We start from the raw sequence: 19,101 nt of genomic DNA, 5'->3' as shown, positions 1-19,101 counted from the left end.
GTTCTATCTTTATATGTATTCTGTATCCTGTTAAAAAGAATATGTTTTGAGCTTAGTCCAAATTCGGTATCTCATTGAATTCATCCTTGCCATGGGTTGAAATGTGAGCAGGTTTTAGATAAACTGGTTTTACTGTTTCCTGTATTTAATGTGGAACTCTGGGGTAATGAGAGCCATTCCTGCAGTTCAGTTTACTTAGGGCTCCTTTTGCCTATACTGGGGCCTCGTATGAAGGGGCGTATGGGAATCTGATGAAATTTCCAATATTAACCATACAAGAAGCGAATTCATAGTGCAAAGTCTAAAATGACGAGAAAATCTAAAACACTGAGAAAATGTGTTAGAATTTAAAAGGAAAGTTGGATTTTTAACGTCTTTTCCTAAAACTTTTTTTCCCATTTCAAATCTAATTTCACACCGGTTTTCATTTTTTTCCCTTCTTTATGTTCTGACTTCATCTGGTAAGTGTGCATATGGATATATCTATAAGGCTAAACTGTGGCCCAGACAACAGAGAATAGACTCTCTTTTCATTTGCCCTTGAATTAGCTCTCAAGAGTATTTTTATTTGCCTCTAATTAGGCATTGACATTATAGCTTTATGTTTATAAGGATTCCTAAGGTGTTTTTGATTGATGTAGAGTATCAATTTGAATTATTTGCTTTTCAGGTAATGTGACTAATGATAGTCCCATCCCTTAGCCCATCAATACTCTGAATAAGGAATAATGATAATGAAACATTGGAACAATCTAATAGCTTGCTTCACAGAATCACTGCTATTTTTTTATTGGATAGATGAAATTTAAACTTTTTTTTTTTTTTAAGGTTGTGAGAGAACTAGTCAAATACACAAATCACTTTAGAATCTTGGCTCTTAGTGCCACGCCAGGTAGTGATTTAAAGGTAAGTAAAATGTCTTTCCATTTATTAACGTTTGAGAAAATAAGAACTTTTGTATGGGGCCAGATCAGTTTACCATTCTAGTATTTAGTTTGATATCAAGCCTATATTTCTGGGGCACCTGGGTGGCTCAGTTGGTTAAGTGTCTGATTTCAGTTCAGGTCATGATATCAGGGTTTGTGAGTTCAAGCCCGACATCAGGCTCTGTGCTGACAGCTCAGAGCCTGGCATCTATTTCAGATTCTGTGTCTCCCTCTCTCTCTGCCCCTCCCCTGCTCATACTCTGTCTCTGTCAAAAATAAATATTAAAAAAAAATTAAAGAAAAATGATTACATTTCTTACACATGCCTACCTTAACAGTTTTTCTGCATTTGTAGTTTTCAGACATTAGTATGCATAAGAAACCTTGGGGCACCTGGGTGGCTTAGTTGGTTAAGTGTCCGACTTCAGCTAAGGTCATGATCTGATGGTTTGTTAGTTTGAGCCCCACCTCCAGCTCTGTGCTGACAGCTCGGAGCCTGGAGTTTGCTTCGGATTCTGTGTCTCCTCTCTCTGGCCCTCCCCCACTTGTGCTTTCTCTCTGTTTCTCAAAAATAAATAAATGTAAAAAGGAAAAAAAAAGAAACCTAAAGTAGTTTGTTAAAAGTACTAAATTTTTTAATGGTATAAGTGTTTTTTAAAATTACGTTTTCAGGGGCGCCTGGGTGGCTCAGTCGGTTAAGCGTCCGACTTCTGCTCAGGTCAGATCTCACATTTGTGGGTTCGAGCCCCGCATCAGGCTCTGTGCTGACAGCTAGCTCAGAGCCTGGAGCCTGCTTCCAGTTCTGGGTCTTCTTCTCTCTCTGCCCCTCCCCCTCTCATGCTCTGTCTCTCTCTGTGTAAAAAATAAATAAAACATTAAAAAAAAGGAAAATAAAATTACGTTTTCAGTTTTTTTTAAGTTGTATTTTGAAGAGCGACTGGGTGGCTCAGTTGGTTAAGCATCTGACTTCAGCTCAGGTCATGATCAGTGCAGTTTGTGAGTTCGAAGCCCGTGTTGGGCTCTGTGCTGACAGCTCAGAGCAGGGATCCTGCTTCAGATTCTGTGTCTCCCTCTCCCTCTGACCCTACCCTGCTTGTGTGCTGTCTCTCTCTCTCTCTCTCAAAAATAAACTGTAAAAAAAATTTTTTTTTAAATAATGTTTGAAATAACTTAGACTTACAGGAAATTTGCAAAAATGTAGTCTCTATCCTTTGCTCAGCTTCCCTTAATGTTAACATATAACCATAGTAAAATTATTAAAACCAGAAAATTAACATTGGTACAATACTAGTAACTACTCTATAGATCTTACTTGAATATCACTTTGCCACCACTGTTCTTTTCAGTTCCAGGGTCTGGTCCAGGATCTCACATTGCATTTAGTTGTCATGTGTCAGTCCTTCCTCTCTCTCTGATAGCTCCTCAGTATTTTCTTGTCTTCCATGACCTTGATGCTTTTAAGAGTAAATGCCGGGGGCATCTGGGTGGCTCTGTCAGTTGGGCATTCGACTCTTGATTTTGGCTTACGTCATAATCTTGTGTTTCGTGGGATCAAGCCCCTCATAGAGCTCCACATTAAGCATCAAGTCTGCTTGGAATTCTCACTCTGTCTCTCTCTGTCTCTCTCTCTTCCTCATACTTCCTCCCCCCCTCCCCACATGTTCTCTCTCTCTCTTAAAAAAAAAAAACAAAAAGGAAAAAAAAAGATGTAAACATTAAAAAAAGAGTAGATGGCAGTTCTTTTGTAGAATATTCCTTAGTTTGGGTTTGTCTGCTGTTTTCTCATGATTGAAGTGGGGCTATGCATTTTTGGCAAGAATACTCCAGAAGTGATGCTGTGCCTTACTTAGGGCATAGTATCAGAGAATGCATGACGTTGATTTGTCTTGCTGCTGTTGCGGTTAATCTTGACTTGGTTAAAGTGATGTCTTCCCAGTTTCTGCCTTTTAAAATTACTGTTATCCTCTTTGTTTTCCAATGATGGTTCTTGCCTGCAACAGCTATTTCTGTGGTGTTTTCTTAATAATTGTTTCCTTTTTCTCATTTCTTTTACATTTTTTATGTGAATTCTTTTGTAGTGAAGAGCTGTGTCTTTGCTACCATTTATTTATTCAATGCTTTGTGTCAATATGGATTAATAGATCTTTATTTTTTCCTGTGGGCAACAGTCCATGGCTATCATTATTTATTTTTTCCTCAGATTGTTCCAGCTTTGGCCGTTGGGAGTTCTTTTAAGATGGCACCTATGTGCTTTTGGACATGCCCTTTTTTTTGTCCTTTTGAATGCTTCCTATCTTGTATCAAAACATATTTTATGCTCATGTTAGTATTTTTCATGTCGCAGCCACGGAATCAACCATTTCTCTAGGGAGCTCTGGTTTCCTTTATTTTAAGATGATAAAAGTGCAGATTTTGAGCCCCATCCCATGACATGCTAATTTTAGTGGCTCTTAATGGTCTACTGTATTGGATTTTGAAGATTTTCTAAGGTAAGTTTCAATTCTGTCAAGTTGTAAAATTCCCTTCTGTTCATAGCCGTGATAGTTTTTTCAGAAATTTCTTTGCTATCCGTGATCTTACCCCAATATCTTTAAACATGTTTGATGGTTTTTATTTTTTATTATTTAAATTTACTTATTTATTTTGAAAGAGGAAAAGAGAGAACCAGCAAGGGAGGGGCAGAGAGAGAGGGAAACAGAGGATCTGAAGTGGGCTCTGTGCTGACAGCAGAGAACCTGATGCAGGGCTTTAACTCACGAACTGAGAAATCATGACTTGAGCTGAAGTTGGACTCTTAACTGACTGAGCCACCCAGGTGCCCCTATGCTATGGTTTTTAGTTACCTTTTAAGTCTTTGCTAAAATGTTAGCCTTTCAAAAAGTTTCATTCTAAGCTATCAAAAGTTAGCTCTCCCTATGTTGTGATATCCTTTTGCGTGTGTGTGTATGTGTGTGTGATTTTCTTCTTAATGTTAATCATAATTTGTCATTCTTTTACTTATTCATGTACTTGTCTTCTTGCCCCACGGAAATAGTAGCTATATGATGATAGAGGTTATGTCTATCTTGATTATAGCACTATTATCAACTCAGTGCCTGGCATGTGGGAGTCACTCAAATATTTGTTGAACAAATGATTAAAAATAGTAATGTCTTGCTCAGTTTAATAAAATGGTCATAATTCTACTCCAGATTATGTGGCCCTTCAGTACCTATAGTGTACTGTATTATGTACTGTACCAGGTGTTAGAGTACAAAGATGATTACGATGTGATTCTTGTTCTAGAATATTTTTTATTTGAAATTATATTTTTATGATTTGGTATTGTATAAATTTGTTAAATTGATTTTATGTGAGTTATTAAATTGATATTATATAAATTTATATAATACATTTATATAAATATAATTTAAAATTATATTTTGTTTGGGGTGCCTGGCTCGCTTGGTCAATAAAGCATGTGACTCAAGATCTCAGGATTATAAGCTCAAAGCCCATATTGGGTCAGACATTACTTTAAAACAATATAATATATATACATGAAATTATACTTTGTTTTTTTGACTGCTTATGAGACTTTTTTAGCTTTAAATAAAAGCTCTTGGGATGTCTGGGTGGCTCAGTTGGTTAAGCATCTGCCTTTGGCTCAGGTCATGGTCTCACCATGCATGAACTCAAGCTTCCCATCAAGCTCTCTGTTGTCAGCGTGGAATCTGCGTCAGATCTTCTGTTTCCCTCTCCCACTCTTTTTCTCTCTTTCTCTGTCTGAAAAATAAACATTAAAAAATAAGTAAATAAAGCTCTTAATTTCTGGACACTTTCAGGATTTCCCCCCCCCCCCATTGGTTCATTTGTTCTTTCTTTTCAGCTCTTTTTTAAAAAATTTATTATTGAGGTATAGTTTATATAACATTATATTAGTTTCACGTGTCCCACTTTAGTGATTTGGTAATTCTGTACATTACTCAGTGCTCACCACAATAATTATAGTCACAATCCGTCACTTTACAGCATTATTACAGTGTTATTAACTATATTCTCTATGCTGAGCCTTTCATTTCTGTAAATTATTTTATAACTGGAAGTTTGTACTTCTTAATTCCCTTTACTTGTTTTGCCCATCCTCCCACCCATCTCTCTGGCAGCCACCAGTTTATTTTCTATATTTAAGTTTGTTCATTTTTTTTTTAGATTCCACATATAAGTGAAATTATATGGCACTGTCTTTCTCTATTTCACTTAGCATAATACTCTCCACGTCCATCTTTGTTGCCATAAATGACATGATTTCATTTCTTATGGTTATGTAATAATCCAGTATGTGTGTGTCTGTGTGTTGTGTAAAGTACATATATATCTCACATATTTATTTACTGAGGTATAATTGGGTTGGTTTCATATCTTGGTTATTGTAAATAATGCTATAATAGGTATTTCATCCTCTTGGTTATATTGGTTATATTTATTTATTTTTGGTATTTTATTCTTTTGGGCACAGGTTTTAAAAAAATTTTTTAACATCTGTTTGAGAGAGAGAGGGTGTGAGTGGGGTGCAGTGGGACCAGCCCACGCACCTCAGTTTCAAGGTCTCTAAGTAGGGGGTTGGTGTCGGTGCAATATCTATAAAAAAGAAGACAGACTACGAGAATGGTGATAATACAACACTTTGCTAACATAGTCAGTGTCTTGTATACCATAGGTGATTACATCTTTTCTTTAATGATTACCTAGTTTATGGTCCTTGAAAAAGTAAAAACATGTTATGGGAAGGATCATTTTTATCACAGAAGAGAGAACAGCTGTGAGAACAGAAGTCAAAAAACAGGAATGAGGGAGTCTGTCTCTATGCATAAGATAAGCCCAAAGAATTTTCTTTTCTTCAAGGACCTTTAGCAGTTATGTCTGGGCAAGACACTTATTATCCAAGAAGTTAATTTTAGACAGAGGATTGTGTTTGCCCCCAACAGCAGGCAATGAGCTGGGAACAAAAATAATGTAAGGGAAAGCTGGCATCACTAAGTGACCCAAGTTTGAAAACTTAAAAGTATATGCCTTTTTGCAAAGCAATAGGCATTGCAAAGCAATGAGAAAATCATAGACAGGATAAACAGAAGTCACATGTGCAGCCCAGGAGGCCAAATGTTTCACTGTCTTTCCACTTGTTCTGCAACGTCCCAAATAGTTCACCCGCGCCCTGGAGGCATTGCCCTCAATGGTCGCTATGCGGGAGGTTTTTTGGCCTACTGGGCCCCAACTGTGGGGGAGGGGCAGAAAGAGAGGGAGACACCGAATATGAAGCAGGCTCCAAGCTCTGAGCTGTCAGCACAGAGCCTGATGTGGGCTCGAACTCAAGGCCTGTGAGACCATGACCTGAGGCAAGATTGGAAGCCCAGCTGACTGAGCCACCCAGGCATCCCTGGGTGCAATTGTAAATTAAGTTTTCTTTACTTCTCTTTCTACTTCTTTGTTATTAGTCTATAGAAAGGTAACAGATTTCTGTATATTAATTTTGTATCCTGCAACTTTATTGAATTCATTTATTCTAAATTATATGGTGGAATCTTTAAGTTTATTTCAACTTTTTAAAAATACTTATTTATTTATTTTGAGGGGGAAACAGAAAGTGTGGGCATGCCAACACTACCAGGGGAGGGGCAAAGAGAGGGGAGGGGGAAATCCTAAGCAGGTTCTGCACTGTACTAGGGTGGACCCCAATAACTGTGAGATCATGATCTGAGCTAAAATCAAGATTTGCTTAAGCAACCTAGCCACTCAGGTGCCCCTTTCTTTGAACTCTTGATCACACTGTCAATAGTAGACTTTATGTTTTTGCTCCAGTTCCCCAATTTTATAATTAAATTTTGGTGTTAAGTTTTGAGTGAGGCAAATTCAGAAGTACAGAATATCCACAAATATATTCACATCACATATATTGATTTAAATGGAAAATATTCTAATTTATCAATACTTGATTTAGTGTAGTATATACCCTATACCCTCCATTTCTTAACAAGTCCATTTGTAATGTATTTCTAAGATACATTTGTGTCCTTTAATAGTAACAAGACTTCTCTATTCTCCCCCCCCCCGAGCACACAAAAATCATTGGAAAAAAGTATTTCCCAGGGAACAAGGAAATCTGGGTTGCAGTTCTGGCTCTAATATTGACTCTGTTACATAATGTTTTGATGATTTAGTTTGCTTCTGTTTTGTCTGAGTCTTCAGAAGATGTAGATGGAAGGAGTATATCACTGCCATTGAAAAGTGCAGTTTGTTTGAGGGACTTGTTGGATGTTCACTAATATTTTTTTTATTTCTTGGATCCTTGGCTGGAAAGGCTGCATGAAAGAAAGGTGTTTCAAAGCCTTATCCTCCTGTTGTACCACTATTACAGTTTAAAAAAGGTTTAAGGATATGAATTCTAATGTTTTAAAATTCTACCACTATTTTTTTTGTTGTTGGTAACCTAAACTTAAAATTTAACATGTAATATAATTATAATCATACTTGATTTTCTGTAGGCTGTGCAACAGGTTATTACTAACCTACGAATTGGGCAGATAGAGCTTCGTTCTGAAGATTCTCCAGATATTTTGCCGTACTCTCATGAAAGACGAGTTGAGAAGCTGGTTGTTCCCCTTGGTGAAGAACTTGTAGCCATCCAAAAGGCATATATCCAGGTAAGACATTTTTATCACAATTCAGGGTTTTGATAAACATACTGAGAATGTATTTTATTTTGTAGAATCTGGCTGTAGGTTTATATAGTTATATCATTTCATATCATTAGTATGTTGAAAAATTCTTTGAAATTAGAATTTTTGGTATGAGTACCATGTTTTGTTAGTTACTATGAAAGAGGAAATACAAAATGATGGACCATTTCTAAAGCCAATAACAGCCTTGTTTTTATAAATACACCTATTGAAACACACGCACACGTACACAGACTCACACATATATATAAATATTAGAACCTAAAAAACCTAAGTGTATATAGCTCAGTGAGTTTTCACATAGCAAATATACTTATAATACATGTCCAAATTTAACCAGAAGCTTTTTTATAAGAAGATACATATTTTCAGTATTTTCTTGCTGGATTCAATATTTTCTTGCTGGATCCGTTATACAGCAATAATTCTCAACTAGAGACAGTTTTGCCCATCTGGTGACATTTGGCAATGTCTTAACACATTTTTAGTTGTCATAACTGAAGAGGGTAGAGAGTGGAGTTGTTAGTAGAACCCAATATGTAGAGACTAAGAATGCTGCTTAACAGTCTGTAATGAACAGGAATGTCTCCCAGCCAAAAAGAATTATCTGGGCCAAATCAAATGTCAGTATTGCAGCAATTGAGAAATTGCTTAGACAGTAAGTTACCACTTCCAATGGGAAAAATTTGAGGTAACGCATTATTCTTCTATCGTTCATAGTTTCATGCTGAGAGAACATTTTGTTTTCATATCTTCATTGTGGATTAAAGATGCCTCCAAGTTTTTCACACTTCTCCCATAGAGAGATAAGATGCATTTCCTTTTCCTTCCAATCTAGACTGGCTCTGTGACTCGCTTTCACAAACAGAATCTGTTAAACTCTAAGTAAGTCATGATGAAACTCAGCTAAGCCATGTTCAGGAGAAAGGAGGAACCAGTAGATAGCTAGGCGTAGACATATGCTCCAGTCGAGGTATATTAACACTTAGCTTTCAGCTATTTGAGGCTCTAGACATCAAAAAGCAGAGATTAGCTGTCCCTGCAGGGCCCTGACAGAAGTTTTGATTTTTAACATTTTATTTTACAATAGTTTTAAAATTTCAGGAAATATATACAAATAGTATAGAGATTTTCGGTGGGGAGGTACTTTGAGACTACTCAAATATCCTGTTTCTTTACATACTTTGCCCTCTAATGTTAGCATACACTGACGTTCTTGCCTGCTACAGTTATTTCTATTATGTTTGCATAATACTTCACTAAATATGTCTTGTGTCCCAGACGTGGAATCAACCATTTCTCTAAGAAATTCTTGTTCCTTTTATGGGAGAGTGGTATTTTGAAACCAAGATCAGTGTGTTAGATGTCCGCATTGTTACTGTGGTGTAACAGTAACACCTGAGCACTTAGTGACCTACTTGAATTCTTTTTTTTTTTTTTTAAGTTTTATTATTTACTTATTTTGAGTGAGGGAGGAGCAAAGAGAGAATCCCAAGGAGGCTCCTCGCTACCAGCACAGAGCTGGACATGGGGCTCTATCCCATGAACTGTGAGATCATGACCTGAGCCAAAATCAAGAGTTGGACACTTAACTGATTGAGCCATCCAGGTGCTGCTACTTGAATTCTTATCTTAAGAATTAGAATTGTGAGCGAAGAAAATGGTTGGTTTCTTTTTATTAAAACGTTTTTTTTTTTAAGTTTTTATTTATTTGGAGAGAAAGCACACATGCACATAAGCACAAGCTGGGGGAGGGGAGAGGGAGGAAGAGAGAATCTAAAGCAGGCTCTGCAGTGTCATCACAGACCTCAAAGTGGGGCTCGAACTCATGAAACGTGAGACGATGACCTGAGCTGAAACCAAGAATCAGACCCGTAACCAATGAACCATCCAGGTGCCCCAGTTGTTTTAATTTATGATGTTTTTAAGTACTTCATTATGCAGAAGTAGAAAACCAAAATATTCATCATTTAGCCTTTAATTAGTCTTTCTTCAAGAAAACTTCTATAGGAATATGGTTAATGTTTTGTTTCAAATTATTTGTAACAAAATTCTAAGCATTACTAATTTAAGATATGACAAAGTTTTTCCAGTAATCATATTATAAATTTTAATTTAAAAAATTTTTTAATGTTTTTTTAAAATTTATTTTTGAGAGAGAAACAGAGCATGAGTGGGGGGTTGGGCAAAGAAAGAGAGACACACAGAATCTGAAGCAGGCTCCAGGATCTGAGCTGTCAGCAGGACTCAAACTTGTGAACTACAAGATCATGACCTGAGCCAAAGTCAGCTGCTTAATTGACTGAGCCACCCAGGTGCCCCTTTATTTTAATATAAAAAATTTTATTTGTTTCTTTTTGAGGATGGGGAAGGGCAGAAAAGGAGGGAGACAGAATCACAAGCAGGGGATTTGAACTCATAACTGTGAGATCATGCCCTGAGCCAAAATCAAGAATCTGAGACTTGGCCGACTGAGCCACCTAGGTGCCCTTCATCTCCTTTTTATTTAAAAAAAAAAAAAAACTACTTAAATATAGTTGGCATAAAATGTTCAAGTAGTTTCAGGTGTACAACATGGTGATTTGACAAGTTTATATGTTTTGCTCATCTCACCACAAGTGTAGCTACCATCTCTGACCATGCAATGTCACTACATCATTGACTGTTTTCCTTATGCTGAGCCTTTAATTCTTGTGACTTACTCATTTTGTAACTAGAAGCATGTATCTCCCAGTCCCCTTCGCCTATTTGCCCCTCCTCCCAAACTCCTCCCTTCTGGCAACCATCCCTTTTTCTTTGTGGTTATAGATCTGATTCTACTTTTAAAAAAATGTTTATTCATTTATTTTGAAAGAGAGAGTGCCAGCAGGAGAGGGATGAAGAGAGAGGGATGAAGAGAGAGGGAAAGAGAGAATCCCAAGCTACATTGACAGTGCAGAACCTGACATAGGGCTTGAACTCAGGACGTGTGAGAGCATGACCTCGAGTCACCTGACTGAGCCACCCTAGTGCCCCTGATTCTACTTTTTGATTGCTTGTTTATTCATTTATGTTTTTTAGATTCCACATATGCGTTAAATCTTATGGTATATGTCTTCCTTTGTCTCATTTCATTTATCATAAACTCTTCTAAGTCTGTCAATGTTGCAGATGGCATGATTTTGTGCTTTTTAAAAAATATGTCATATTACATTGTGTGTATGTATATATATGCACACATATCACATCTTCCTTATCCATTGTCTGCTGATGGATACTTGGGTATCCATATCTTGGCTATTGTCAATAATACTAGAATAAACGTGCATATATCTTTTAAAATTAGTGTTTTCATTTCCTTTGGGTAAATCCAGTAGTGGAATTATCGGGTCATGTGACATTTCTATTTTTAATTTTTTGAGGAACCTCCGTACTGTTTTCCATAGTGTCTGTACCAGCTTACATTCACAGCAAAAGTGTACAAGGGTTCGTTTTCTTTGCATCCTTGCCAACACTTGTTATTTCTTGTTTTGTTGATTTTACCCATTCTGACATGCGTGAGGTGACATCTCATTGTTGTTTTGATTTGCATTTCCTTGAACATCTTATGTCTGTTGGTCATTATGTATATCTTCTTTGGAAGAATGTCTGTTCAGGTCCTTGGCCCATTTTTAAATTGGAAATTTTTTTTTGGTGTTAAGTTGTATAAGCTGTTTATTTATTTTGGATATTGATCTCTTATTGGATATATCATTTGCAAATATCTTCTCACATTCAGTGGGTTGGTTTTTCATTTTGTTGATGGTTTCCTTTGCAATGCAAAAGATTTTTACTTTTTAAATATATGTATTCTATTTATTTTTATAAATGAACTCTTTGCCCAACATGTGGCTTGAACTGATGACCCCAAATTCAAGAGTTGCATGGTGTACCAACTGAGCCAGCCAGGAGCCCCCGGAAGCTATTTATTTGACGTAATAATCATTTCCTTTACATTACATTTTGTCATGATTAAAATCATTCCATTTATAAGGATCTGAAAATTACAATTTTTATAAACCTATAATAAGCATTTAATTTTATTGCTCCTTTTAGAGTGCTTCTGTAGGTAGTACAATCAGCTAAACTGGAAGAGAGGAAAAACATAACTCTACTAAGTTAGCCCTATTTAGGAAACATGAATTAGGCAAAAGTTTAAACTGTTAATTAAATATTGCTTTAGTAGATCTTCATCTGGAGGTCTCTGTTTTCCTTCACTCTGCCATCAAACTCATTCCTGCATAAGGACCTTTTGAATGCTATTTCCTCTGGCTGGTACGCTCTATTCTCAAAACCTGTCATCATTCAGATGTCGGTTCCAATAATACCTCTTCAAAGAGACTATATTTACCTTTCCCTCAAAAACTTTACAGTATTACTGTGTTTTAGGTTCTTAAGTACATTTATCTCTTTGTTCACTTGTTATTCTTTGGTTCCCTTCCCTATACTTTTATGAAAGTAGTGACTTCGTTTGTCTCAGCTACAAATTCTCTGCCATTAGAACAATGCTTGACATATACTAGGTGCTTAAATATTTCTCGAAAGAATGAATCAACAAATCACATTGAGTGTACTCAAGGCCTTTTGATTTAGTCAGCGAGACTACAAATATTTACTATATGTCAGACTTTGTTCTTCATATTGAGATGCAACAGTGAGAAATCAAAAGCCCTCCATTAATTGTGGTTAGATTATGGTGTGTGTGGGTTGGGGAGGGAGGGGACTTAAGAAATACACCGATAAACACATATACCTTGTTTTTAAAAAATGTTTTTTAATGTTTATTTTTGAGAGAGGGAGAGAGTGTAAATGAGGGTGAAGGGGGAGGAGTAGAGAGAGAGGGAGACCCAGAATCCGAAGTAAGCTCCAGGCTCTGAGCCGTCAGTACAGAGCCGGACGTGGGGCTTGAACCCACCTGTGAGCTCATGACCTGAGTTGAAGTCGGATGCTTAACCAGCTGAGCCAATTGGGCCACTCAGACCTTAAAAAAGGACTTTAAATTAAGTGTAAACTAAATTTCATTGAAATTTGCAGGTTTTGGAAGCATTTGCCAGTTCTTTGATTCAGAGGAATGTTTTGATGAGAAGGGATATCCCTAATCTAACAAAATACCAGATAATTTTGGCAAGAGATCAATTTAGGAAAAACCCATCTCCAAATATTGTGGTAGGTATTTTTAAATGAATTTTGAATTCATTACGTTTTAGTTAGTGCTAAGATAAAATGTAAATAATGGTTGTTTTCTTGCTTATATTAGCTCATCAAGAATTCAGATATGATTTATGTAGTTCATAAAAGAATGAAAAAATATCTAGCAAGAATGCACCTTAATGCTTTGAATTAAGTTAATTTTATCTTCTAACTTTTAATGAAGACTTGGTATTTTAGTTCATTTCTGCATTGCAAAATCGAAGTGCTATGAGAGGGTAGATTCTAACTAACTTGTAGACCTAGAGCATTTAGTCTTAACTCTCGCTACCAGAGGTTGGAGGAAGTATCATAGTAAGTCTATTTCTAATCTTAGGGAAAAAAATAGATGGATAGGAACATACTCATCAAGCTAGGTCAGAAGTTAGAAGAGATGCTCATTAGTCATTCTTTGAACTGAGAGTGATAGATGTGCAAAAGAACAGAGGCAATTGAATGAAGGTATGAAGGAGCCAGTGAAGTAGCCAATGTGGCTGAGGTAAAAGATCGAGGAAGTCAAATATGATAGTCTAGGTTGTGTGCATATTAGAGTAGCTTTAAACGTTACACCAAGAAATGTTGATTTCATCTCGTTGTATCTGGGGAACCATTAAGGGAAACTTTTCTGTAAAATTACATTATATTATACTAAACTTTAATAGGATGTGTTTAAATATCTGCTAAGTGTTAAAGGTTCGTTGAAATTCTAAGTAGTAAATTTAAACCTGTTGAGCTTGGATCTTACTGAGAGAGTTTATATTTTGTAGAGGGGTGGTTTTACCCCTCAGGTAATTGGGGTGCCATTTTAGAGCAGTTATCACTATCCTGCCAACATTTAAAATGGCTATTACTGATACTAAATGCTACTAAGAATATAAGGCCCAGAATAATAGTCTTTATCTTAAATAAAGGAAAATAATAAAAATACATTTTCAGTGATCTCTGCTAAAAATTATCCTATCACATAGTTGCACCTCATTAACTCTGTATGCTCTAATTAAAGGAATGTGTATTTCACTTTTCCTTGAGAGTAGTGATTAAAAGCACAAGGGCCCTGAGCCAGATTTTTTTTTGGTTCAAATACTGGCTCTACAGTTTCCTTATCTATAAAATGAGCATAACCATAGTACCTACCTGCCAGGTATTGAGATTAAATGAGTTTGTGTAAGGGATGTGCTTAGAACAGTGTCTTGTGCTAGGAGAGTCACATGGTACTATGGTGTGTATGCATGGTATTAAATGTTACTGTTAAGTGATTAAATTCTGTTCTGGTGCCAGTAACATTTATGAGGATAGGCCAGAATGTGACTTATTTACCATTATATCCCGAATATCTGTCTCCATGCTTGATATGTTAAATAGTTTTGAAAGAACAAATGAATATATGTTCTGCTAATAATTTACCTATAAAGAGAAACAGTATATGATAAATATTTCTCCTCCTTCACTTACTCTCTTTAAAATGTAAGTTTTGTATTGAATTAAAAAAAAAATTAAGGGACAGATTTTATATGGAAAATACACTGGCACCTTTCCAAAGCAAGGTCCCATGACATTCTACAGGTAGACCTTCAATAGAGCAGTCAATTCCACACAGAACATGTATCTTTATTTCTTTCTCTGGTTAAATTTGGTCTGTGCTTGCTTTTCTAGGGAATACAACAAGGCATTATCGAGGGAGAGTTTGCTATTTGTATTAGTTTATATCATGGTTATGAATTATTGCAGCAAATGGGAATGAGATCATTATATTTCTTTCTTTGTGGAATTATGGATGGAACGAAAGGTAAATTATATTAAATTATTTAAAGGAATAATGACATGTTATTTTGGTTAAAGATATATTGAACATTGAGTAACTTAAAAATGCATTATTTTAGGGGTGCCTCGGTGGCTTGGTTGAGCATCTGACTGAAGTTCAGGTCATGATCTCACATCTCAGGATTTCGAGCCCCACATTGGACTCTGCACTGGCAGCCTGGAGCCTGCTTTGGATTCTGTGTCTCCCTTTCTCTCTGCTCCTTCTCTTGCTCAGATTCTGTCTCTCTCATAAATAAACAAAATTAAAAATTTTTAAATGGTTTATTTGTTTATTTATTTTAAATACTTATTTATTTATTTGAGAGAGAGGGTGTGAACACTGGAGGGACAGAGAGGGAGAGAGAGAATCCCAAGCAGGCTCCATGCTCAGTGCAGATACCAACATGGAGCTTGACTGAGCTCACACAAACTGTGAAGTCATGACCTAAGCTGAAGTCAAGAGTCGGATGCTTAACCAATTGAGCCATCCAAGTGCCCCTAAAATGATTTATTTTAAAAAGCAATAAAATAAAGGATGCTTGGCTGACTCAGTAAGTAGAACATGCAACTCTTTATCTTGGGATCATGAATTCATACCCTACTTTGGGCATAGAGTTTACTTAAAAAAAAACAAACAAAAAGCATTGTAATAGTTATGTAAAAAATGACTATGTTTTTTTGTTTGTTTGTTTCTGATAAATTGGTGGTAAAAAGCAAACCATTTAATACATATATAAATGTGGTTATTATGTTTATGGTTGCTGGTTTTTATGTTTAAATTAGAAAAATTTGTATTCATTGTTAAAGTTTAATTTCTTTTATTTTTAATTTTATTATTTTTTAATGCTGTATTTATTTATTTTCAGGGAGAGGGACGTGGGGAGAGACAAAGAGAGGGGGAGAGAGAATCCTAAGCAGGCTCTGCACCTTGAGCATGGAGCCTGTTGCGGGGCTCAAACTCAAGAACCATGAGATCATGACCTTTACTGAAATTAAAAGTTTGATGGTCAACTGACTGAGTCACGCAGGCACCTCTAATTTCTTCTGAATGAATAATAAATTTGATTAATTTTGCTATTACATTTATTAGTTTGGCAATACTTTTCTTAATTTCTGAAGGAATGACTCGGGCAAAAAATGAACTTAGCCGAAATGAGGACTTCATGAAACTCTATAATCATCTAGAGTGCATGTTTGCACATACACGTGGTACTTCAGCAAGTGGCTTTTCTACTATCCAAAAAGGTCTGGTTTTTCTTTTAAAACTTTATATTATTTCTCTTTATCAGATTAATTTTGAAATTTGGCTTCATTGATCCACAGGTCTATCTATAGTCACTTTTATTTCTGTAGCAACAGATCTGTTAAATGCTTAAAGATTTTATTTTTTAAGTTAGGATAAATATATATTCAAGTTTATAAGCTTTAAATGTGTAGTAGATGCTACTAGTTGTTACTTATAGTGAAAATTCTCAGAACTACCAAAAACTGATTTAAAACTTAACTAAAAACAGATTTTTCCCATCTACTTTGCTGCTGATTTCATCTGGATTCTCTTTCAGAATGAAATTATAATAAAATTTTAAAATTTATGTTATAGTAGGGCTTATGTCCTACCAAGGTACTACTTAATATTTAAATGAACAGAAAAAAGTTTTAACCAATATATTTTGAAAAGCATAATTAAAATACATTAATTGAATATAGAAAATATAGAATAATTTTTTGGTTTTTGTTTTGCAGGAGATAAAGACAAAAATTTTGTTTATAGTCATCCAAAGTTAAAGAAATTAGAAGAAGTTGTAGTTGAACATTTCAAGTCATGGAATAGTAAGTCATGTAAGTTTAATGCAAGACAAAGTTACTGAAAGAGCTAAAACTCTGACTCTTAGTTTATGCTCATACTTTATGGAGAAGATGGGCTTTTAATTACCCTGGCTAAATAATAAATGCAAAAAAATAAAAGAAGGTTTTGAGAAATTTGGGGAGGGTTGGACAAGCGAGATGGTGGGAATGCTAAGAATAAGGTATTATACAAAAAAGAAAAGGAAAAGGTCTGGGGCAATAGAAGGCAAGCAGACAGTAAAACAGGATATAATATAGTTTTGGGGAGAAATGAGGCAGGTAAGGAGATAGACCTGGAGGAGTGCTGTTTTATTTAGTGTTAGAGGAAGCCTATCTCAAGGGTGAGGTGAGGAAGTAAGCCTTGTGGATTTCTGGGTGATGACCCTATCAGGCAGAGAGAACAGTAGATTCACAGTCCCTGAGGCAATAGGGCGTTTGGCCTGATTAAGGGTCAGTAAACAAACCAGTGTGCTAGAGTACTGTAAGAGTGATACAGGTGAGGCGCCTGGGTGGCCTTTGACTTCAGCTCAGATCATGATCTCACGGTTGGTGAGTTTCAAGCCTTGCATTTTAAAGCTGTCAGCGCAGAGCCTGCTTCAGATCCTCTGTCCCCCCTCTCTGCCCCTCCACTGTTCATTCTCTCTCTCACTCTCTCAAAAATAAATAAACATTAAAAAAAAAGTGGTATAGGCAAAGAGTAGATAGGTAGCCAGGGACCAGATCATATATGGCTTATAGGTCAAGTCAAGGCTTTTTTATTCTACAAATGCTTGTGCTTTTTGAAACTGTTAGAGGGACATTTTGAGCAGTAGAGTGAGGAGATCGACTTACATTTTATTTATTTCATTTTTAAAAACAATTCTTTTTTTAATGTTTATTTATTTTGAGAGAGCACACAAGTGTGAGAGGGTCAGAGAAAGGGAGACAGAGGCTTCATAGCAGGCTCCACACTGACAGCAGAGAACCCAATGTGGGGCTTAAACTCACAAACTTGAGATCATGACATAAGCCAAAGTCTGACACTTACCTGGTGCCCCCGCTTTTTTTTTTTTTAATGTTTATGTATTAGAGAGAGTGAGAGAGCGTGAGTGGGGAGAGGGCAGACAGAGGAAGACAGAATCTGAAGCAGGCTGGAGGCTCTGAGCTATCAGCACAGAGCCCAACGCAAGGCTCCAACTCCTGAACTGCAAGATCATGTCCTGAGCCAAAGTCATATGCTTAATCAACTGAGCCCCCCAGGTGCTCCTAACTTACATTTTTAAAAGATCACTGTGGTAGCTTTTGCAGAGTGTAAACATTACCCTCTTAGGAGAGTATTGTCACACGTAAGATACATATGATGGCGGCTGGTACCAAGATGGTAGTAGTGGAGGTGCTCGGTGGTTAGACTGGTTGGCTCAGTTGGTGGATCATGTGCCTCTTCATCTTGGGGTTGAGTTTGAGGCCCATGTTGGGTATAGGGATCCCTTAAGGATAAAATCTTAAAAAAAAAAAATTAGAACAAAAAACCACCCAAAGGAGGTTAAAAGAGAAACTGAACAAGTGAATAGCAGAGAAGCGGAGGGAAGAGACTATTTCAGTGAGAAGTAGTGGACTGTGTTAGATGCTGCTGAGAGGTGTGGTAAAATGAACTAAAAAGTGGACCTTTTGGGGCTCCTGGGTGGCTCATTTGGTTAACTGTCTCACTTCAGCTCAGGTCACGATCTCAAGGCTTGTAGGTTTGAGCCCCACGTCGGGCTCTGTGCTGACAGCTCAGAGCCTGGAGCCTGCCTCGTATTCTGTGTCTCACTCTCTCTCTCTGCCCCTCTCCTGCTCACACTCTGTCTCTCTCTCTCTCAAAATAAGTAAACATGATAGAATTTTTAAAAAATGACCATTGAATTTGGTAATATGGAAATTATTGATGGATGACTTTCATAGAGGATCTTCAGTGGAATGAAGGTAGAAAGGCAAACTATAGCCTGTTGAAGCTGATAGACTTTGCAGTGAAAGTAGCAGTTGGTCAGGAGTTGATCGGATGTAGAGGCTTGATGCTATGGTAATTGAAGGAGGTTTATCTAGAATAATTTTCTTTGCAGAAGCTGTTGCTTTTTCCTAGGTATTGTAAATTAACTTTATATGTATTAAATCATTTAATTCTTAGAGTTATGAAGATTAAATGAGTTAGTATATAAAATGTTTAGGGGCACCTGGGTGGCTCAGTAGGTTGAGCATCCAACTTTGGCTCAGGTCATGATCTCACAGTTGGTGAGTTCGAGTCCTGCATTAAGCTCTGTGCTGTCAGCGCAGAGCCTGCCTCAGACTGGCTATCCTCCTCTCTGTCTCTGCCCCTTCCCCAGTCACGCTCACTCTCTCTGTCTCTCTCTCAAAAATAAATATTCAAATAATTTGAAAAAATGTTTAGTGTATGGCACACACTTAAGATTAACATTATAGGAAAGAAAAGGATTATCAAAGTCCTATGCAAGCTCAAAAATAAATACCAACAAAAAAACCTCGTACAACATTCAATTATTAACCAATTGCTTTGTGCAAGTCTGTATACTTTATATTCAATTGATTTTAGATATGAAGAAATTAAAGCTTAAAAGGATTAACTGTCATGCTGA

The 19,101-nt window shown here is 36.5% G+C and overlaps 1 protein-coding gene across 3 annotated transcripts in view; it reads left to right on the top strand.

Annotated features, from left to right (window-relative positions):
• Positions 1-19,101, top strand: part of FANCM (FA complementation group M) — a 64,873-nt gene that overhangs the window by 3,190 nt on the left and 42,582 nt on the right. For 2 of the 3 annotated variants that reach the window (XM_029951700.1, XM_029951699.1), the window contains exons 3-8: positions 829-906; positions 7,448-7,606; positions 12,695-12,826; positions 14,501-14,633; positions 15,767-15,892; positions 16,391-16,477. In XM_029951700.1, the coding sequence (XP_029807560.1) occupies positions 829-906; positions 7,448-7,606; positions 12,695-12,826; positions 14,501-14,633; positions 15,767-15,892; positions 16,391-16,477 (715 nt within the window). The remainder of the gene's footprint in view (positions 1-828; positions 907-7,447; positions 7,607-12,694; positions 12,827-14,500; positions 14,634-15,766; positions 15,893-16,390; positions 16,478-19,101) is intronic. The other variant, XM_029951701.1, reaches the window with a different exon arrangement.

This window comes from Suricata suricatta, chromosome 9, assembly GCF_006229205.1.
Source record: "Suricata suricatta isolate VVHF042 chromosome 9, meerkat_22Aug2017_6uvM2_HiC, whole genome shotgun sequence".
Lineage (NCBI taxonomy): Eukaryota > Metazoa > Chordata > Mammalia > Carnivora > Herpestidae > Suricata > Suricata suricatta.
The sequence above is the reverse complement of the archived record's forward strand: the minus strand, read 5'-3'. Positions and strand labels throughout refer to the sequence as shown.